The 20,351-nt window shown below is 48.2% G+C and overlaps 2 protein-coding genes across 4 annotated transcripts; one reads left to right on the top strand and one right to left on the bottom strand.

Annotated features, from left to right (window-relative positions):
• The first annotated feature begins 392 nt into the window (after positions 1-392).
• On the top strand, positions 393-10,193 carry chrna1 (cholinergic receptor, nicotinic, alpha 1 (muscle)). The gene is made up of 10 exons (XM_086179545.1): positions 393-534; positions 4,336-4,478; positions 4,603-4,647; positions 5,107-5,216; positions 5,302-5,497; positions 5,922-6,159; positions 6,795-7,018; positions 7,097-7,211; positions 7,396-7,520; positions 8,006-10,193. The coding sequence occupies exons 1-10, from the start codon at positions 447-449 to the stop codon at positions 8,132-8,134; spliced, it is 1,413 nt and encodes a 470-aa protein (XP_086035671.1). The 5' UTR covers positions 393-446; the 3' UTR covers positions 8,135-10,193.
• An 81-nt stretch (positions 10,194-10,274) lies between these two features.
• Positions 10,275-19,860, bottom strand: lnpk (lunapark, ER junction formation factor). Of its 3 annotated transcripts, none has more exons than XM_086179542.1 (16): positions 19,701-19,860; positions 18,766-18,810; positions 17,809-17,850; positions 17,376-17,426; positions 17,118-17,254; positions 16,722-16,780; positions 16,406-16,446; positions 16,176-16,259; positions 16,037-16,088; positions 15,735-15,845; positions 15,450-15,551; positions 15,274-15,379; positions 14,129-14,199; positions 13,833-14,003; positions 13,340-13,429; positions 10,275-12,382 (listed from the first exon to the last, which is right to left on the bottom strand). In XM_086179542.1, the coding sequence occupies exons 2-16, from the start codon at positions 18,790-18,792 to the stop codon at positions 12,201-12,203; spliced, it is 1,326 nt and encodes a 441-aa protein (XP_086035668.1). In that variant the 5' UTR covers positions 18,793-18,810; positions 19,701-19,860; the 3' UTR covers positions 10,275-12,200. The 3 variants fall into 3 exon arrangements, with proteins under 3 accessions (XP_086035668.1, XP_086035669.1, XP_086035670.1); XM_086179543.1 differs by having other exon boundaries at positions 10,277-12,382; positions 15,450-15,533; XM_086179544.1 differs by lacking the exon at positions 13,340-13,429 and having other exon boundaries at positions 10,278-12,382.
• Positions 19,861-20,351: the final 491 nt, after the last annotated feature.

Genomic DNA, 20,351 nt, shown 5'->3' with positions numbered 1-20,351 from the left:
GAGGCCAGCAGCTTTCACTCAAAACTTTCTGGCTTCATTTCTCTATTCAACAGTTTTCCAGGCCTTGAATTCCGGTTTTAAGGATTCCAGGGCTGTGAGACACACAAAGTCTCGCGGCCTTTTACAGAACAACAACTTTGTATTCTTGTGAAGAGAGAACGCCAAACTGGAGCAACACTTAAGCAGCGTGTGTGAGAAATGATGACAGTGTTGATTTGTACATGTAACACAACCATGCACGCACGCTCACACACACACACACACACACACACACACACTCCCAGCTGTCTCCTTGCAGCGTGGTGAGGGGCCAGGGTGGTGTTGGGTGGGGGAGGTGGAGAGGAGCTCGCCAGGAGAAACCAGAGCTCAGAGTCCCGAGCGCCGCTCCAGCGTCTCTGTCCTCAACGCCAGACTGCTGGTCCACTCAGAAACACCTCAACAAACGGATGCTGAAGGTCCTACAAACGTGTGGCGGAGTTATGAAGCGTCCACTGGTCCAGATCCTCCTGGCAGGGATCCTCTGTGGACTGACTGGTGAGACTCCCCTGCAAGCGTGTGTATGCGTGTGTGTTCTGGGTTCTTGTTACCGATTAAGACCTCATCTGGTACAAACAGGAACCTTGTCAGGACCTCTAGTCACTTCTGAGTTGCTGGTTAAAGTTAGAGTGAAGGTGTGAATGGGGGTTTGGTTCGGGTTTAGATTCAGGTTAGGATCAGGATTAGGGTTTGGGTCTTGATTAGGCTGTCCACATGAATGGGAGTTAATGGAATGTCCTAATAAGGACAGCTCTGTGTGTGTGTGTGTGTGTGTGTGTGCATGTGTGTGTGTGTGTGCGCTCCTCACTCACACACGTAGACACTTTAACCTGAGTGAGGTGTGGCTTTACTCCGGGGCGTGAGGGCTCCAGCAGGCCCAGCTGGCTGCTGTCCTGGGTTCTTCTGTGGTCTTCAGCCTGGTGGTCCAACACAGCAGGGGTGAAGCCTCGTCTTTGGCTTTAATCTTTGAGTTCAGGTCCAACGGCGACGTTGCTGGTCACCAGGAACCGGCTGTGAGGAGGCGGAGCCACCTGGGTCCTGCCGCTTCCACAGTCACAGAATCATCCTGGTTCTGATACACTGGGATGGCAACAGTTGTCCAGCTCAAATACACACAAAGCTGCTGACGCACCAGAGAGAGGACTTACTGCAGCCACGCTGCACTCGCAGTAATGGTACACGCTGTCCTGCAGTCATGCTGTTGAGTACTTAAAAATCTGTGTATACTGGAAGGCAGCAGGTAGTATTGGTGAGTACCAGTTTGTACTGGTGAGTAGCAGTGAGTGCTGGTGAGTACCAGAGAGTACTAGTGAGTACCAGAGAGTACTAGTGAGGACCAGTGAGTTCTGGTGAGTACCAGTGAGTGCTGGTGAGTACCAGTGAGTGCTGGTGAGTACCAGTGAGTACTGGTGAGTAGCAGTGAGAACCAGTGAGTAGCAGTGAGTACTGGTGAGTAGCAGTGAGAACCAGTGAGTAGCAGTGAGTACTGGTGAGTAGCAGTGAGTACCTGTGAGTGGCAGTGAGTACCGGTGAGTAGCAGTCAGTACCGGTGAGTAGCAATGAGTACCGGTGAGTAGCAATGAGTACCGGTGAGTAGCAGTGAGTACCGGTGAGTACCAGTGAGTACCAGTGAGTACTGGTCTCCTCTGCCACCAGGGCTCTGGAGACCTGCTGCTTGTGCGTGTTTGTCCTCCTGGTCTCCCAGCAGCAGCACCAACGTGATCTCCTCCATTTTCAGTCGGACAGTGCAGCTTCTTTGTTGGAGGGTTCATCAACTCCTGGGAGGATCAAACCTGTGACCTTCTGAGTACTGGACATCCCGTAATGAGCGCACCTGACTGGATCAGTGTAGAGATGGGACGTGCTCCTGTTTACTCATCAATGAACCCATAAACAACACAATCACTGTGAAAGAAAGACAGAAACAAGAGCAGCGCATCACCTGACAGGAAGTTGACGAGCAGATTCAGACTCAGGTGGAGGGCAGACAGGAAGTGAAGGTCGGAGGTCTGTTAAACTGTCATTACCATTTGCGATGTTACGTAATTACTTTCATTTACATGGATGTACACGATGCAGTGACAAAGGCGTAACGTCTGTGAGCGTCTGTGCCAAACACGCTGGTAGATGACGTGCGGCACGACGCCTCAACGCTTAGTCTACAACCACGTGACCCAATTATCCTGAACAGGAACTCCTGTACTCCCCCGGAGACGTTCATGCGCTCGTCTCCTCCGGGACAACATCCGTCCAGAGACGCGGGACTGATGAGGTCGTTACTACGGATGGACACACAATCACTGGCCTCACCAGCGAGTTCCTGCCAATCATGTGACTCCAACGTGTTACCTTTCAAATGCTGTCACTCGCCTCTCGCATCGTCATCACCATCATTATTGTCGTGGTCATGATCCTTCAGGATGGGGCAACAAATATTGTAAAAAAAAAGAAAAAGAAAAACAAGAGGCCAGAAAAGTATACTGGTTATCAAAATTCATATCAGCCCTCTTGTGTGTCCATGCTGCATTCAGGGACGGTACTTGCGTATTTTACTGGGAAATCAAAGTACTTGTCATTGTGCTGAGGACCCCCCAGACCGTCAAGGCCCCAGAGGGTCCCTGAACCCTATCTAGCAGCCCGTCATTTCCATGCACTTCAGCTGGGCTTCATCTACAAAGCGAAATATGAAAATCTGTTGAGTTGCTGTGGAATCTGGAGGTGGTGGGTGATGATTGACAGCTCCAAGTGTCTCCTCCCTCCCACCTCCATCTATTTTGGTCTGCGGTCACATCAAAGCGTCTGTAGGACAACAGACGGTGAGGCAGAGAAACGCACCACAGCTACACCACAACCAGAGAACCATCCAGAAACTCTGTGTGTGTGTGTGCGCGCTTGTGTGTGTGTGTGTGTGTGTGTGTGTACTTGTGTGTGTGTGTGTGTGTGTGCGCACTTGTGTGTGTGTGTGTGTGTGTGTCCTGCTCTTGTTGCCAACATGAAACACAACCCCCGCTGCTCACTCCAGCTGAGGGTTGATTGCCAGCAGATTCCTGAAATAACAGGGGCAGGAAGTCATGTGGTCTTGACGAGCGCCGCCATCATAGCTTAGGGAAGTCATGTGACACGTTTCCTGATTACACGCATGAGAGTGAAGCAACACAGAAATACTTCACTGATCTCTGGAATGTTACCACAACATATACATACATGTACAACACACGTATGTATAAATACACACGGGAGCAAGAGAACGACTGACGTTGCTGAACACTCACACACTTCCATCGGATTCTGTTGGTGTTCTGGCATTAACGCGAGACGTGTGACACGCAGGTCAGCTGCCGAGTGGCTCGTTGGGGGCGGGGCTTCCCAAACACCCTCTTAGCTCTGACTGACAGACTTGAGCTATGAGCTCGGACCAGATTCACAGCAGAGTGGAACTGCTGTTGCTGCCCATCTGTCAGCTGACGCGCGCGCGCGCGCGCGCGCGCGCGCGCACACACACACACACACACACACACACACACACACACACACACACACACACACACACACACACACACACACACACACACACACACACACACACACACACACACACACACACACACACACACACACACACACACACAGATATTTATAGTGTGAACCACAGTTGAATGAAACCTGTGTTAGTCTTGATTTAATTTCAGGAATTTGTGTGTGTGTGTGTGTGTGTGTGTGTGTGTGTGTGTGTGTGTGTGTGTGTGTGTGTGTGTGTGTGTGTGTGTGTGTGTGTGTGAGGGGGGGGTGATGTGCACCGTTCAAACACAGGTGAGCCTCATCTTTGCTGACCTTTGACCCTCAAATTTCCAAAAATCCTGCAGTACCAGTGGACATCAGAACTTCAGTTCAAAGGTTCCTCAAGGTTCCCAAGAGATCATGTCTATGTGTGAGAACAGTGACTTTGACCTTTGACCTCTCAGCACCAAAATCTTTTCAGGTCATCCGTGAGTCCCAAATGTGACAGCACATTAGTAAGAACAGGTCTCGAGATGTACAACTACCAGAGTATACAAATGTGTACAGCTGCACCGCCCCCCCAAAGAGTCAGAACATCAGGACTCAGACCACCAACGGAGACAAAATCAGATCCAGATTTGACTCCAGGTCTGATTCACCACAGTCGGCCTCCTTGCCGAGGCCTAGAGAGAAGAACACAAACTGAAACTGGGAGGCAATCTGACCATGAACCACCTGACTGACCTGGACCTTCAGACCATGACGCCCACCTGACAGGAGGTTTGGGTCTGCGTGTTCCAGGTCCAGTCTCCAGCTCGGAGGACGAGACCCGTCTGGTCAAAGACCTGTTTACTGGTTACAACAAGGTGGTCCGCCCTGTCAATCACTTCAGCGACGTGGTGGTGGTCACCGTGGGGCTGCAGCTGATCCAGCTCATCAGCGTGGTAAGAGACTCTCTCCCGGAAACCGGGACATTCTGGCGATGAGTACCAGGGAAAGTTTGACGAAGGTTTCTTTATTTCTAAAAACCTATGAAGACATAAATGACCTGTTTTTCCTGTTTGCCAGGATGAAGTGAACCAGATCGTGACCAGTAACGTTCGTCTGAAACAGGTAACGCTCTAGAAACACTTCACTCAAAGAAGTACCTCAACCAGAAAGTACGTTTTTACCTCCAAGTACTCACTAATTGGAGTCTTGAGCTCCCAGAGATGTTTGTTCCCTCCTGCATCACTTCTTTGTGACCACAGAAAGCGTAGAGAGCCAGCCACGTACATTTAGCTGGAGGCTAAAGGAGACCGACGGCTAGCAACAGTTAACTGTGCTCACGGTGGCCGTGAACCGGAGTAGGTCTGCTTAGCTCGATGACCTGGATTTTACCAGATGACCCTGAGAGTTTAACAGATGTTTTGTACAGTGAGCTGTTAGCTGTCAGGCTCCGTTAGCTTCAAGTCAACTAGAAGTGACTGGCTCTTCCTGCATTCTGCACCAAAGAGCTGAGGGCTGAAAGTTCAGCCAGAGCTCCAGTGATGCTTCTCACTTGTAAATCGGTCATGTGGGTGATGTCATTAGGAATGGATCGACGTGAACCTGCAGTGGAATCCTAACGATTACGGTGGGATCAAGAAGATTCGAATCCCATCAACAGACATTTGGAAACCAGACCTGGTGCTCTACAACAAGTAAACATGCACAGACTGTTTTCTTGTAGAACCACGTAGAACCGCAGCTCTACTCATTCTCACCTCCTGCCATCCTCTCCTGCAGCGCCGACGGTGACTTCGCCATCATCCATGAAACCAAAGTCCTGCTGGAGCACAACGGGAAGATCACCTGGAACCCTCCGGCCATCTTTAAGAGCTACTGTGAGATCATCGTGCTCCATTTCCCATTTGACCTGCAGAACTGCAGCATGAAACTGGGAACGTGGACGTACGACGGCCTGCTGGTGGTTATCAACCCGGTGAGAGTGGCAGTGATAAACAGGAAGTACTTGCTGTACTGAGTATAATACACATGTAATTACTACTCACCTGGTAAACAATGACGGTGCCACACAAGCAGCTTCACCTGCAGGCGCCTGGACACGAGTGTCCTGGTAGTGACGTTAACAGTTGCTACCAACAGAACAAACACTTCCTGCTTCGACTGCAACCAGCAGGAGGTCGTGTCTATGAAGCATCAAGATCAAGATGGTTTATCAACCTGTTGGGGGTCCAAAAATATGTTTTTTTCACATTATAGGGTCTGGGCCTTCCTGGCTCCCACGCTACAAAACAAGCACCTGCTGCTCACTCTCCAGTTATTCTCGACAAAGCACGTTGAAACTTGGAGACCCGCTCACCTCTCTGCGGTAGAACATCATCTCCTGCTCTGGTGTCTTGCAGGACAGTGATCGCCCGGACCTCAGTAACTTCATGGAGTCGGGCGAATGGGTGCTGAAGGATTACCGGAGCTGGAAGCACTGGGTCTACTACACCTGCTGCCCGGACACGCCCTACCTGGACATCACCTACCACTTCCTGATGCTGCGGCTGCCACTCTATTTCATCGTCAACGTCATCATTCCCTGTATGCTCTTCTCTTTCCTCACCGGTCTGGTCTTCTACCTGCCCACAGACTCCGGTATGTAGATCCAGCCTCCCCTGGACACTGTAGGTGCGGTCTAGACCACATTGTGGGGTGCATTTGTGTACATTCACAATATTTTGAATGACAATCAAGCCAAAGTGAATTACAAAAGCATCTCACCTCCTGGTTGTGGCATTCATCTTGAGGAGACTCAGTTTTAGTGTGATGGTGAAACTAAATACCAGATACAAGTTCCTGAGATATGAGCCAGCACTATGAAGTGGGGGGCTGGGCGAGTCTCTAATGAGCTGAGCCAGATTTGGGCCACTTCTGGCGCTGCTACTGTGCTGGCAAAAGCTGCGATCCACAGCCCAGAGAGAACAACCTGGGTCTGAGACGAGCCACGTAGAGAAGGCCTGCAGCAGCGCTCAGTCCATGCCCCTCGTGGACCATCAGACCGGTGTTGGCTGGGTTTGGGTCAAAGCTCATCAGTAATCAGAGGGGCCAAATTATGAAGCACATTTATTTTTTCATACCTTCAAAATGGTACTTAGGCCAGATTTGGTCCGTCACCTGCTCCCACGTGGCGTCTCTGACACGAGGGCGTAGCTCTGCTGCTGCGGTAACATGACTGACAGTGTGACTGACGCGTTGTCCGCCCCCCCCCCCCCCCCCCCATGTGTCTCCAGGTGAGAAGATGACTCTGTCCATCTCTGTCCTGCTGTCTCTGACCGTCTTCCTGCTGGTCATCGTGGAGCTGATCCCCTCCACCTCCAGCGCCGTTCCTCTCATCGGGAAGTACATGCTCTTCACAATGGTGTTTGTCATCGCCTCCATCATCATCACCGTCATCGTCATCAACACCCACCACCGCTCGCCCAGCACCCACACCATGCCGGCGTGGATCCGCAAGGTTGACATCTCGCCCCGTGTGTAGACATGCTGAGGAATCTCAAAGGGACGGTTCCTGATTGTGTTCTTGGTCTCGCAGGTCTTCATCGAAACGATCCCCAACATGATGTTCTTCTCCACGATGAAGCGTCCCAGTCAGGAGATCCGCCAGAAACGATCGTTCCCCACTGACATGGACATTTCGGACATCTCAGGCAAGACCCTGACTCAATCACACAAACATGCTGGTGGAGAGGCGTGTGTGTGTGTGTGTGTGTGTGTGTGTGTGTGTGTAGGCACAAAAGGGAAACCTACAGGTCACGAGGGCCTCTGTCTCACTCAAATACCAACACGTAACACACATTCAAAGTCGAACCTGCTCTGGTTTCTCCTGTCCAGGTAACCCCACCCCCACCAGCGTCACCTACCAGTCCCCCATCATTAAAAACCCTGACGTTCGCAGCGCCATCGAAGGGGTGAAGTACATCGCTGAGACCATGAAGTCTGACGAGGAGTCAAACAATGTAAGTCAATCTGCTCCGATGCACTTTCATCAGTCAGCTGGAGGCAAACCAGATTCGAATTTTCAACTGAATTTCAACTTTGGGATTCTGACATATGACCTTTAACCCTTGTGACCTCACAACCACGAACTAGTAACTACTCAGGAGACCACGAGAGCTGCAACGCCACCCCAGGACCTGAGTCTGAATGACGGCCGCTTCACACGAAGATGAAACTAAAATTAACAGATCTCGATAAAGCGGTAGTAATGACATCATGATGGCGATTTGTATAAACTTCTGTTTTGTGGCATCGTTCCTTAAAACCAGCAAATGAAGCTGAAAATGCTGGCTGTCTGAATGGAGTAGTTCAGCACATGAACAAGTCTCTTTTCTTCAGACATAAAACCATCAAAGCAGCTTCCATCAAGGCGTCAGTGGTCAGTCATGCAACAGGTACCTAAGGTCAAAGGTCGCCATGTGTGATCTTCCTTGTTTCCTTCCAGGCGGCAGAGGAGTGGAAGTTCGTTGCCATGGTTTTGGACCACATCTTGCTGTGTGTGTTCATGGCCGTGTGCATCATCGGGACGCTCGCCGTCTTCGCCGGCCGTCTCATCGAGCTCAACATGCTGTGAGGAGTTGTGATGTCACACCTGGCGACTGGTCCGGGTCGTGTTTGTCTCTCCCCTTAACCCGCACACTCCTTCGAATGTGTGCGAGCTGGTGTTTTGCAGAGGGCGGAGCCAAGCCAGTGATCCAGACGGATCACGCTTGACATGTTCTCTTCACCAACAGCTTTTCTCCCACGTTTCTTTTCTTTTCTACACCGTTTTATTGCTGCATTTGCTCTGATGAATGTGTGACTACCAGAGACAACTATCGTGTTTTTGCTGGTTTAAATGGAAACGAGTGTTCTCGCGATCATTCTGAGTCAGCGAAGGAGCGAGCGTGCTTCCCTGTCACTCTGTCTAACCTCATTTCTAGGACAGAGTTCATGCACTTCCAGTAATTTACAAGTTGAATCAGCTGACCCAGTTCCAACCTATGCCTCAGGAGGTTTATCCGTGCTAGTTCACCGTAGCGCCCAACTGGAAGTGTCATTTGCTAGTTTTCATGTCCGGTCAAAGTGTTACTAGATTACTGATCATCTGTCTGGATCAAGGAGACCTGGATTCTACCAGATGACCTGGAGAGTTGGTGAACAGCTGTTTTAGGACAGTTTAGCTGCTGTTAGCCATTCTCTATTAGCTTCTAGCTAAATATACGTGACTGGCTCTTCCTGCATTCTGGAGTCACTGACAAGTGATGCAGGAGGGATAAACCTCTTCTTGAGCTGAATTCTCCTCTCAGTGAGGAGGTAAAATACACTCTTTGGGTGAAGTATTACTTCAACAGAGTCGCTGGTTCCTGCACGAGTCTGGCTAACGACATGTCTCTGGATCTCAGAGCAGACCAGAGATTTTCCAGTCTGGAAGTTTTATTTATTTGTTTTGCTCGACCCTCGGCTGACTTCTTAACTATGTGTGGACTTAAAATTGGTTAATTTCTTCGGATAACATATTTTACGTTCAGCATGTAAAAGACTATTTTGTTTTCAGTGTTGTTTGAAGGGTTTTCCACCACGAACCAAAAGACATCAAGTGTGACCTGATTCATGATGTCACCTGGCACCTCATTACGTCACATTAGTGGGCAGATGTGTTTGATCCGTCACTCGGTGCGTGTAGACGATGGAGCAGGTGAACAGGCACCAACACCAGAATCTGAACAAACAGGCTTTTTTGTGGACGAGCTGATAAAAGGATGTTCACACTGAAATCTGCTGTCACTCAGTGAAGGGGAGGAAATTAGCGAATCGTCACTGCAGGGCTCCTTCGCACACAAGACGTCCATTTTCTATACCGCTCATCTGTTCAGGGTTGCGGGGGGTGGAGCCTATCCCAGCTGCCACTGGTTGAGAGGGGTTCACCCTGGACGGGTCACCAGCCTGTCACAGGGCCATCAGGAGCAATTAAGGGTTCACTGTCTTGCTCAAGGACACTTGGCCATGGTCACCGGGGGAAGTGGGGATCCAACCAATGGCCATTCGGTTGCTAGACGGCCACAAGACCTCTGAGCCATGGTGCCTTCACAAGACAACCAAACTACTTAATATGATTTGAGCCCTCATCATTCTCGCCATTTGTTATTTCTAGTTTGCAGCTGAAGAGTGAATCATAACAGTTCTGATAACACAGGTTCAGTCACTCTTTCATCACTGTAGTTAGTTCCCCTCATCGCCACCAGGAGGCACAAGTTCAGTGCAGGGATGCTCTCACAAGGTCACCCCAACCTTCTTAGTTATTTCAGTTTCCTCCATCACATCTTGCTCTTTCATTCGCAGTTGTCATGCCAACGCCACCACAGGAACACACTCTCCGATGCTACTGCCATGCCGAGTGTTGAAGGGGCGGGGCCAAGAACAGTCCTACTTAGCAGGTTACCAACCAATGTCTGATCAAGCTGATTTAGTGATATGATTTATGCGTTTGTCTGTTCAGGCCTCGTGGTGAGTGACAGTCATCATTTCTAGATGGGATTGTTGTCTGGGTGATAAGTGGTCATTTGGTTCTGTCGTGGACGCCTCGCGATCATCTTTCACCTCATTGTCAAGACGATCAATAAACTGAGAAACTGACCGACTGCAAACGTTGTTTCCTGGTTTGTGGTTCCACTTTGAACTTTTATCTCAAACAACTTTTGTCGTTTACATCCATATTTATTAAAAGTCTCTATTCTAATCAATTTGAGCTCTCAGTTTGTTAGTAGTCAGCAGGTACTTTAGGTAGGTGAGTACTTAAATACCACAATGTCATTTTCTCCCTGATTTGTTGTTGTAAAACTTTATTAGGGTGCCATGACCTGATGACAAGCAGCATTCGTGACCAATGTAGCAGAGCAAAACCAAGTTTATGACATGTGAGACGAGGGAAGACTGAAAGTGAGGAAGGTTTCTGCTCTCAAGCCTTCACCACCACCACAACTGTCACGTATGCTCGTGGTTCCAAAGTTCATCTTCCCCTGAAAGTGTTTGGGTTTCTGGGATGAAACGTCAAAATTAACATGGATATTATAAATTCATTGGCTCATTTTACTGGAGAATAATCAGAAACACTGCCAGCACACATTAAACTAGTCCCCGCTTTAGTCCCACAGCCGAAATAAATAGAACAATCATGCTGATCTGCAGCAGCAAACACACCAAATACACACTTGATGACGGCAGCGCAGCCGTCAAGATCCAGCCAGTGCCACTACATTCACACACAAGAAGGCCAAATGATTCGAGGAGTGCAAAGTGGGCCTGAAAATACAGATCACACAGACATTTGGCAATTAAGAAGCTGCAAGAGCTCTGATTGGCAGATGAACTGTCTGTTACTTTTGTCAGGTTTAATAGAGGACAGGCCGGCTACAGGCCTCATTAGCCAGAGAGGTTTATGTACAGCTTCTCTGACGTTGTACCTAACTAACGAATCAAAGTCAGTTTCTATGTCTGTTATAGAACAACTACAGCCTCTCAGCAAAAACACTCAGTACCTGTGGATGGAGTTCCTGGATTGGACGCGACATGTTCTGATGTTCTGGGATCTGCAGGAACCCTGAACCCTCTGCAACCACTTGCTACATGTGGGCAGCAGCGAATTACAGCATCCACCTCGAGTTTTGTGTTTACATCAGTGCTGATGGGAGCCTGTGGGGTCATGTGACCAGGGAGTGAGCCCTGTTTAAAACTGTTCCGCTGCAGACAAAAGCCAGATGTGAGCAGCTTAAGAGACACGCAGCAGTACCCTGAAACGGAGCCTCCCCGTACTCCTGACGCGTAAACACAGCCAACGTCTGAGATACTTTGTACCTAAAGAAACGAGAATCTATCAGCGCCCTCGTGCAGCCATGAGGAGAGGCCACAGCGCTGCTACGTTGGTAGCCAAGCACTGAGAAGTGAAAGCTCCATGACTGTTGCCAACTTATCAAAATAAAAGAAACCCTTGTAAACAACAGTGCAGTCCCTCAGCTCCCTACCAGCAGCACTTTGGAATCATGCTTGTGCTCAACTAGTTCTAATTACTGATCCACTGGTGCAGTGGACAACTACATTTTGAATACTTATTAAATTGTTGACATCCTATTCATCCACCTAACAATTCATCTCTAAAGATAAAATAAGCTTCAATCATAAAACACGATTAGAAAGGAAACACGGAATTTGGGGAAAAATAAAACTTCATTTGTGGAAAAGTAAAATAGAGTTCATGGAGCGCGAGACAAACCAGTAACGCCAGGCATTCTGTAGGGCGGCCAAACGCCTCAAGCCTAAGGAGTCCAGATGATTCAACCACATCAAAGTACTTCAGCAGCAAACTGAGAAAACTACAATCTGGAACCTTCCTGGTCCACAAACCCGACAGCCAGGACCACGATATGTTGGCAGCATTTTAGGCAATATGGCGGACAATTTAGTAATAAATACGACTACATAAATAACTGTTTTGCTCCTTGTACGTCACCGCGTTTCTTTACAAAGACGTAGCAGGCACATCGCCCCTCAGCACCTCAGAGAGACGACCTTTATGTCAGCGAGGAAGGAAACTCTGAATCTGCTCTCGACTATCATGTTCTGGACCTTCTGTTCGTTCACATCCATCCACCGCCATCTGGTGACTATGAGGGTGTGGATTCAGTCTCACATGCGGCGTTGTGACTTTGTTCTGACTCCACCTCTTCCTTTTCCCAGACCTCTTCTTCCTCCTCCTCCTTCTCAGCCTCCTTCTCCTCCTGCTGCTGCTCCGATTGGCTCTCCAACTCATTGGCGTTTGCATCATCCTCTCCGAACTCTTTTTCATCTGATAAGACAAGAAAATTATCAGCAAATGAAGAGAAGGAGCAAGAACAGGTGAAAGTGTCTGCAGGTTGATTTGAGACAGGAGATGAGACTAAAGGATTGATTGCTGGGAGTGAAGCTTGTCGGACACCTTTAAAAAGTCCCCAAACAAAGTCTTTTCATGTTAGTTCCTCCATCCTCAGCTTGAATCTTTGAAAAAGCTTCAGTCTCAATTGTAACAAACGCAGAGGATAAATGGAAAACGCAAACATCAACTCGGAGAATCAGGAGGCTGATCTACGCACACTGAACAAAAATGGAAACACAAACGCACTTCTTTGTCTCAAATTTTGCCTGAATTTTTGTTTCTATTGTGAGCGCCTGTGTGATCCCAGAGGTCGAATCCCAACACTGTTCAGGGTCCAAATGCGTGTCCGAGGCCTCAGGGCTGCTGCTGTTACCGCTGATGAGGGGACGGCGCTGGCCCAGAATCTGTGACCAACACCTCAAACCGTCTGAGAGAAGGTGGCCCACGAAGCCCACAGACGCCTTGACCCTTGACCCATCACAGGTCAACTACTGTTGATGGCTTTTATAGCTTCTTTTTTGCCTGTAATATTTGGTGAAAATTTAAGTTCATTGAAAGTTTGAAGTGTTGTGTTTATGTTTGTTCAGTGTCTTCTGCGGAGTCGGCGAAAACCAGATCTGAGTCAAACATGTCGGATGTGGCGACGGACATTCACAGACGCTCGTGAGTCAAATCAGCGAACCTCTTCTTCATAAGTTTTGTAGGATGAATTCAAATTCTCTCACGACTACTCGACCCAAGTCTGGTGTCCGGAACTCCCCATCAGTGCTTTGGTGTGATCAGAGGAAGTCATTATCACTTAATTGTGTGTCAATCATCTTATGGAGGAAATCAAATCAGATCCAATTAACCAGACAGGACAGAGCAGGTAGAAGAGGGGCTGGGGGGAACCTGGACTTTGCAGAGGTGGGTTCTGAGGTTTCTTTGGACTCTGCTGGACCTGGAAACTGTGGACCAAACTCCACGGAGCCGGAGCCTTGGCTAGAGGTGAGATAACACTGTTAGACGCAGCGCTGCAGTTATTGAGCTCAAAGCTGGCAAACGTGTGGATGAAGACTGGGATGGACACAACTGAGACCTGCAGAGGTTCTACGGTCAAACAAGCACGTGGACCCGAGTCTCACCTCTGCTTGGCTTCTTAGCAACTACAAGAAGGATCAAATTTGGCATCACTATAGAAGCAAATGGAATGCTTGGACTACAGAGTGAGGACATCAGGTGAGTGACAGCCGCAACAGCGTGAAAGTGTGAGCAGGAGGTTCCTCGGAGTTGATGTCACAAGCTCATTGCAGCCAGTGATCCGTGCTGAACGTAGACAGACACTGCATCTGTCCAGCGGCTCTGAGCTAAAACTCAGCCCTTCTGGTTTTCTGTTTCTCAGTACCTCCAGAAGGAGGCGCGCTCTCCTCTGTGTCCATGCCAGAACGTGATGTGGGTCCGGGGGAACGTGAATCTGAGCGCAGCCTCTTCTCATAGCTAAACTCTGGCAGCCTGGGAGCCTGAGGGCGTGTTTTCCTGGCCGGATTCATAAAGTAGCAGTAGGCACAGCGGAAGGCTGGAGAGAGACGAGGACCAACACAACAGACCAGAGAGATGAGAACTGCAGAGCTGATTGCATCATTTTATCACACAGGACAAAGCCAAGTATCACTCCAGAGTTTCGGCGCTGCTCCGTCTCACCCAGGTATTCAAACTCTTCCTTCAGAGCCATGCCGTTGTGGGAGGAACACTGCTGGCAGATCAAAGCGTATCTACAGCAGAGAAGATCAGAGGCAGAGAGACGAGGTTCTGTGAATTACAACATTTACGGTGACCTGCCTCCTCTTCTTCTCTCACACTGGTACAACAAATCTTTTGATTCTCTATAACATTATAGCTTCTCCAACCGTAACCTGTGCGCCACCTGCTGGCAGCAGAGGAAGAAACAGTTACTGGTTTCATCAGTCCAATCGCAGGAATTCCCATCAATTCAGGTCTTTGACATTTGCTTTGCAATTTTGCAAACTTCTCTTGATGAAGTTGGATTAAATATCCCAGTCAATTCAAGTGAAACAAAACTCTGCAACATTTGCGAGGGCAGCTGAGACCCAGAGCTGTTCACTCCTGGGTGGTTAGTGAGCGGGGCCTCCGCAAAGTCCCCATCGCAGGACTCCTCAGAAGGTCGCATGTGATCAACTCATCCATTTTGTGAATACAGTTGTTCTGAGGAAGAAAAATATCTCAACTCACACATGGAGCAACAAACAGCTGTGAGCACTGACTTCCCTTTTCTGTGGAAAGAATCGTCCTGAAGCACAGACGCCAAGCTGTTCCTGTTTGAATCACTGATAATGTAACTGATAACTAATAACCATGGAAGTGACGGGCCTGCAGCCCTGCAGGGACCTGACCGTGGACACTTAGCAAAGAGTTTATAACAAAAGGCATAGAATTCAGTTGCTGAACTGTTTAGATTAAGCCAGCAAACAACTAACAATTTAATCTTTTCAGCTAAAAGCAGACGGTGAGATAATGTGTTGCAGAGCTGCTCATTATAATCTAGACAACTTAATCTATGGTCACTGGCAAACTGTCTTTTAGTTGCTTACATGTATTGAGCATTTTTCGCTCTCTCTCTCTGTCTGTGTGCTGCTTTTTCTGGTACCCCCCCCCCCCCCCCCAAAAAAATTCCCAGATTTTACTTCGCTTCGATCTACGATGACCTGGATGAATGAGAACCTACACAGACAAAGCCCACTGCAGACTAGCGCAACGACCAAGTCCTGAATCTGCAGGTTGCTAATTGATTGAGGCACAAAGATTCCACATCTAAAAACAGTCTTTACCTGTTCTGGGGTCCATCCCCTACCAGGTACTCGATGACTCGGTCCACAGCCCCTCTGTCTTTGGGCAGGATGGGTCTAGCCAGCGGAGGACCAGGAGGATGCAGACCTGCAACATCAAACATGGTGATTATTATCACAAATACAAGCATTTAAGTTGAGACGTATTTCCAACCTACCTACACCTGGTATTGGAGAACAGGATGTTCTGGGTATGGCCCCCTGGAGGACAGAGGACGATCTCTCGGGGGGTCCTCCTGGAGCTGAGAGAGGGACAGGTTCTGGAGGAACAGCAACACGGGATAAAAACAAAGACATGTCTGACAAAGCCTCGTCAAAGCTAGCTGGACTCGGTCCAGTTAGCTTTGACTTAGCTCGTGGCTAACGCGGATGACTGAGACTCTGCAGGGACTCAAGTCTACCTTCGATAGTCTTCAAACATTTACAACTGAACATCCCCTCACCCACAGGCGTGCCTCCTGGTCCCAGTGGTGGTCGCGCTCCAGGCGGGGGAGTCATTGCCATGCCAACAGGGGTGCCCATAGGCAAGGGTCTCACACCCCTCTGACGAATTTCTGAGAAGAGGAGACTTGATTGAACATGGAAGAAATCACGCCATGTCAATCATGTAGGGACCACAGGGACTCCATTTCCCATAATCCTCCAGTCATACTGATGTCAATCACTTCTGTGGCACTACTGCATTTAACATCCTGGACATGTGACGCTGTATCTCTGTGTTGTGTCAGTGTGAAGTCTGAAGTACCTTGTCCTGGTCTGGGGGTCATCTGAGGGCGCACGGGAGTTGAGTCCAGCTCCTGCAACACAACGACGACAAGAAAAGTCAAACAAAACGACATTAAGATACATTCGCCCGGAAGGAAACCTTCAGATGAAACACTCACAGCTTTCTTCTTCGCTTCAGGATCAAAGCGCTCCAGGATGAGCTTGGCGTTTTTGTACGTCTCGGTCTCCATCACTTCCTCCAGCTATAAAACACAAACCAGAGACACTAGCTTCAACAGTCAGAGTTCATCGAGTCAAGCACATTCAAGAAAACCTCTTCAATACTCTTGAAAATCTTGACTGAATGAATATTCACAAAAATTAAAGAAGAACTGAATTGAACACTTACAATCTTTTTCTTGGCAGCTTTTAAATCTTCAAGTTTATCATCTAACAAAGCAGCAGAAAGCACGTCAGTCCATTTATTCAGCATCAAATCGTTCTTTCCAGACTCCAGATACAGATTTTTAAAACACATGAGCTGTTTGCCTTTAAAAATGCTACAATTGATACACTCAGTCACATGCTGCCATAAAACACGTGAAGCAGAAAGCTTTTGTGCTGGAGCAAATGTACGACAACAATACCATGTCACCACGTTACTGACATGCCCTACCACTAAAAGCCTACAAACAAAAGTATGTGTTGTAACTGGGATGACTTACTGTTTCTCTCAGTGCGTTTGGAAAAGAGGAAAATCAGGAGCTTCCTGATGAGCCAAACCCTGGTGAGAGAGGTGAACTTCTTCATGACCAACATCGAACCAAGCAAAGGGTAGTGGTGCTGCTGTCTCGTCAGTGAGATCCAGCAGACGTCAGTTTCTGCTGTTTGTGACCACTGCACCAGTAATGAGCTCATTTGTGCTGTGAAACGTTCAATGACTCAAATGTAGGCTGTCATCACAGTGGGCCTGCAGGCTACTGAAGGCTTTCCAACGAGTGACATTACACACACTGGTGGTTTGAGAGGACACCATGTAAAAAGTCCCGTTGATTCACACTTTGAAGCTGGTATTTTATCAAAGGTTGTGAGGGATGCTGAGAAATGGCGTGGGAACTCACAAGACAGGATAAATGAAGAAGGGCAGCGCCATGGCAAGTCTCTGCAGCCATTCTTCAGGCAGGTAGAGACAGTAGACCGTCAGACATGTCAACAGGTAGAGAACTGAGGAGTAGAGAAGCAGCCCGCCAACCCACAACTGCTCTCTCACACACACACACACACACACACACACACACACACACACGCACACGCACACACATGAGGACAAAGACTATTCAGGAAGGTCACCATTCTTCTGCTCAGTGTTGAGGTTTTACCTTCTGGAGACGCTGGTTTTTTGCTCTGAACTCCTCCAGCTCTTTAATCTCCTACAAGGAAGTAGAAATGTTAACTCAACAGTGACAAGGAATCAAATGTTCCTCATTTCTACCTTCCAGGAGAGCAAACGACTGACATGAGGGACCTTCTAGTCTTTTTGGCTGATTTCATATGGGACATTATCACTGGGTTGGGGTGATGGACTGGGGACCAGGCTGGAACAGGATAAAAAGTAGATGGTGGATGGAGGGAGGGAGGGAGGGAGGGAGGGAAGAAGGGAGGGATGGAGAGAGAGAGGGAGGCCCCCCCAGCTGACTCCATCAACCAATGAAGAGAAGGTCAAGCACGCTGAGCCTGTGGTTTGCGGTTTGGACTGTCGGTCCTAAAAGCCCCTTGCGAGGACACGTGATGTGATCAATCTGCAGTCGGTACCTTGTCCAGGTTCTCCAGCTGCTCAACGGTGGTTGGCTTTGTCTACGATCAAAGAAAGATCATCAGAACAAGGATCAAGGACTTCCTGCTGTCATTTACAGCCTCGTTCATCACTCATCAGACATCGGTTCTACACCAGTGACTCTTTCTGGTTCTCTCAAATACATCAGTGTACATATTTATGGATGTCAGCTCCATAAAAGCTGATGTAAGTTTCACATTCCTCTGCATTAGTGGGTCTTGAAACTCCTTCCTGCATGTATTTATTAAAGCCTAATGGTTGCTAAATGTTGCTCAACCCTGCAGCTGCTCCTCTTTCTCTCTCCCTTCAACATCACTGCTACGTCTAAAAATAGAGCACGAATTCAATCCAGTTCCAGCAGTGAGGGAACCCAATGAACCGCTGCCAGCCACGGCACCAAGGCTTCTACTAGCCCTTCTACTGGGTAGTAGGGTGTGTCCAAGCCATTCAAACGACTTGAATATTGCATAATTTGGGTGTGACGGTGATGTTTCTGGGCACTTGAGAAGGCAACAGCCACTACACGCTGATATTCAAAATGTGAGTATCAAGCAGATCGCACAGGTTTGTGCATCTTATTGTCTGAACAACAACAAACAGCAGAAATAAGTTAAAGGTTTGCCAAAGAGTGAAATATTCAGACGTTGCCGTCTACAAGCTGGCCGGGCGGAGTCGAGGGTTCTTCCTTTTTAACATTTGTTGATTTCCACTTGTTGCGTTTATACACTGGAATTAATTTACAGATTTTTCTGATAATGGTTTGTTAAATATGACAGGATCATCAGTAAACTAATGAAACCAGCACATCCCGTCTAATAATTACAAACTTGTATAGATTTCCTATTGTTTCCTGTTTGAAGCATTAACTCATCTGTTCTGTTGCTCTTTCTCGTAGCAGTTTTTGGACTGAGCTCTTGTGGGTTCTCAGCACTCACCCTCCAGCGAGACACCAGACCCCCCATAGCTGCTCCTTCGGTCCTCTAAGGAACAAAAAGTCAGTGTGTAAATGGGTTTCAGGAGAGTTGCATCATTCACACAGCGAATGATAAACTTTGCAAATGACTTTTACACAACACTTGCATCAATGAGCTGCTGCCTCCAGAACAGCTGGACACAATGGCCCCTGTGTGTCGGGTTTACTGAGACAGGACCTGCTTGTGCTTCATACTCAACTCCAAGAACTCGCCAGGAGAGCCGCGGGCTTCAGACAAAAACCCTACAGAGGCTGTTTATCACACAGGACCCGGATGAAGAGTTTACTCAGCACGGCCAGTAGCTAACTGGTAAATATGGAACGAATTCCGTTGCTTTTCTTTTGGTTTAAATGTTTTCCCACTCGACAACATATTTCTACAAGTCATGTATTTGAAGTCCCATCAAACTAAAACACTCGTAAATCGTGCAAAATCTTTACGTTTCACTAATTAACCATCGTGAGTCATCGCACCCATAGCAAGTACATGCTATCGCTAACACCTACAATTACGCTGTTATAAAGACTCCACATGAATCATTTATTAACGCCTTGCAGGTGAATAAGTCAGCACTGATTGCTACAAATAACACAAATGTAAGTAATTTCGCGATAGCATCCTGCTAATTACGAAGTTGCTAACTCAAACAAAACACTGGACATTTCACACCGCTGCTAACAAGCTAAGCTACGGTAACGGAATTAAACCCTCACAGAAACACATGGACGTGGTCACAGAGCATTCAGTGTCACCTACTGATCGGTGGGTGCCTAAAACTCGATGTACCTTACAGGTTTGGAGGGAGCTGGTGAGCCTAGCTAGCTAGCGGCTAACTGCTGTGGCACACACGCGCAGACCTACGAGATTATACGCTTTTCGTTTTAGCAACGTCTTACATTCGACGGCGTTCCGGCTCGTCTGTTAACCGGCCATGCAGTCCGGTGGATGTGGAGGCGAGCAAACAGACCTCGGGCTCTTACTGTTCGACCTAACTGATGCTTCAAGCTGTCAAGAGAGGGCTGCGGTGACGTCACTATTGATCAGCGCTTGATTTTTTACCCAGAGTACTCTGCGTTGTAGTCTTTTTCAATTCATTGTTTTCCCTCCTCGCCAGTCTCACGCATCCAGTGGTGGCGACGTGAACACGCTGTCTGCTGACGTCAGAGGTGCCGGGGCACGTGTCAACGTTATGATTTGACAGGATTTTCACATCAGATGATTGTTTTAGCATTGAGACTGAGAGCTGAGCAAAGGTCAGCAGCCAGAGAGCAGTGAGTGTCGGCCTGGTCCGCATGATAACAAGACCACTTAAATCCACTGTGATCAAGAGACGGTGCCCCCCCCCCCCCCACACACACACACACACACACACACCAGTTAACTCTAAGTCGAGGTCAACACGTCACTACGAAGAGCCAGAGATCCAGCAGGCCAACATTAGCAAGTGTCGATAGCGACGCTCCAAGCTAAAAAAAAAAAAAAATATGAAAGACTTTTCAAGTTCACATTTTTATTCATGGCCTCAAAATAAGTTTGTCAGCTGCCAT

The sequence above is a fragment of the Aulostomus chinensis genome, chromosome 16, assembly GCF_037954235.1.
Source record: "Aulostomus chinensis isolate RoL2024-O1b breed Wild chromosome 16, RoL_Achi_v1.0, whole genome shotgun sequence".
Lineage (NCBI taxonomy): Eukaryota > Metazoa > Chordata > Actinopteri > Syngnathiformes > Aulostomidae > Aulostomus > Aulostomus chinensis.
This window is presented reverse-complemented; position numbering and strand designations above follow the sequence as displayed.

Bases quoted from the DNA above. Each gene is read 5' to 3' on its own strand.
- chrna1 (XM_086179545.1), top strand. From the start codon at position 447: ATGCTGAAGGTCCTACAAACGTGTGGCGGAGTTATGAAGCGTCCACTG. The intron at 535-4,335 runs GTGAGACTCCCC...TGCGTGTTCCAG, and splicing joins GATCCTCTGTGGACTGACTG to GTCCAGTCTCCAGCTCGGAG. The intron at 5,217-5,301 runs GTAAACATGCAC...CCTCTCCTGCAG, and splicing joins GACCTGGTGCTCTACAACAA to CGCCGACGGTGACTTCGCCA.
- lnpk (XM_086179542.1), bottom strand. From the start codon at position 18,792: ATGGGGGGTCTGGTGTCTCGCTGGAGG. The intron at 17,851-18,765 runs GTGAGTGCTGAG...CTTTGATCGTAG, and splicing joins GTCTGGTGTCTCGCTGGAGG to ACAAAGCCAACCACCGTTGA. The intron at 16,089-16,175 runs GTGAGTGTTTCA...GTTGTGTTGCAG, and splicing joins CTGAAGCGAAGAAGAAAGCT to GAGCTGGACTCAACTCCCGT.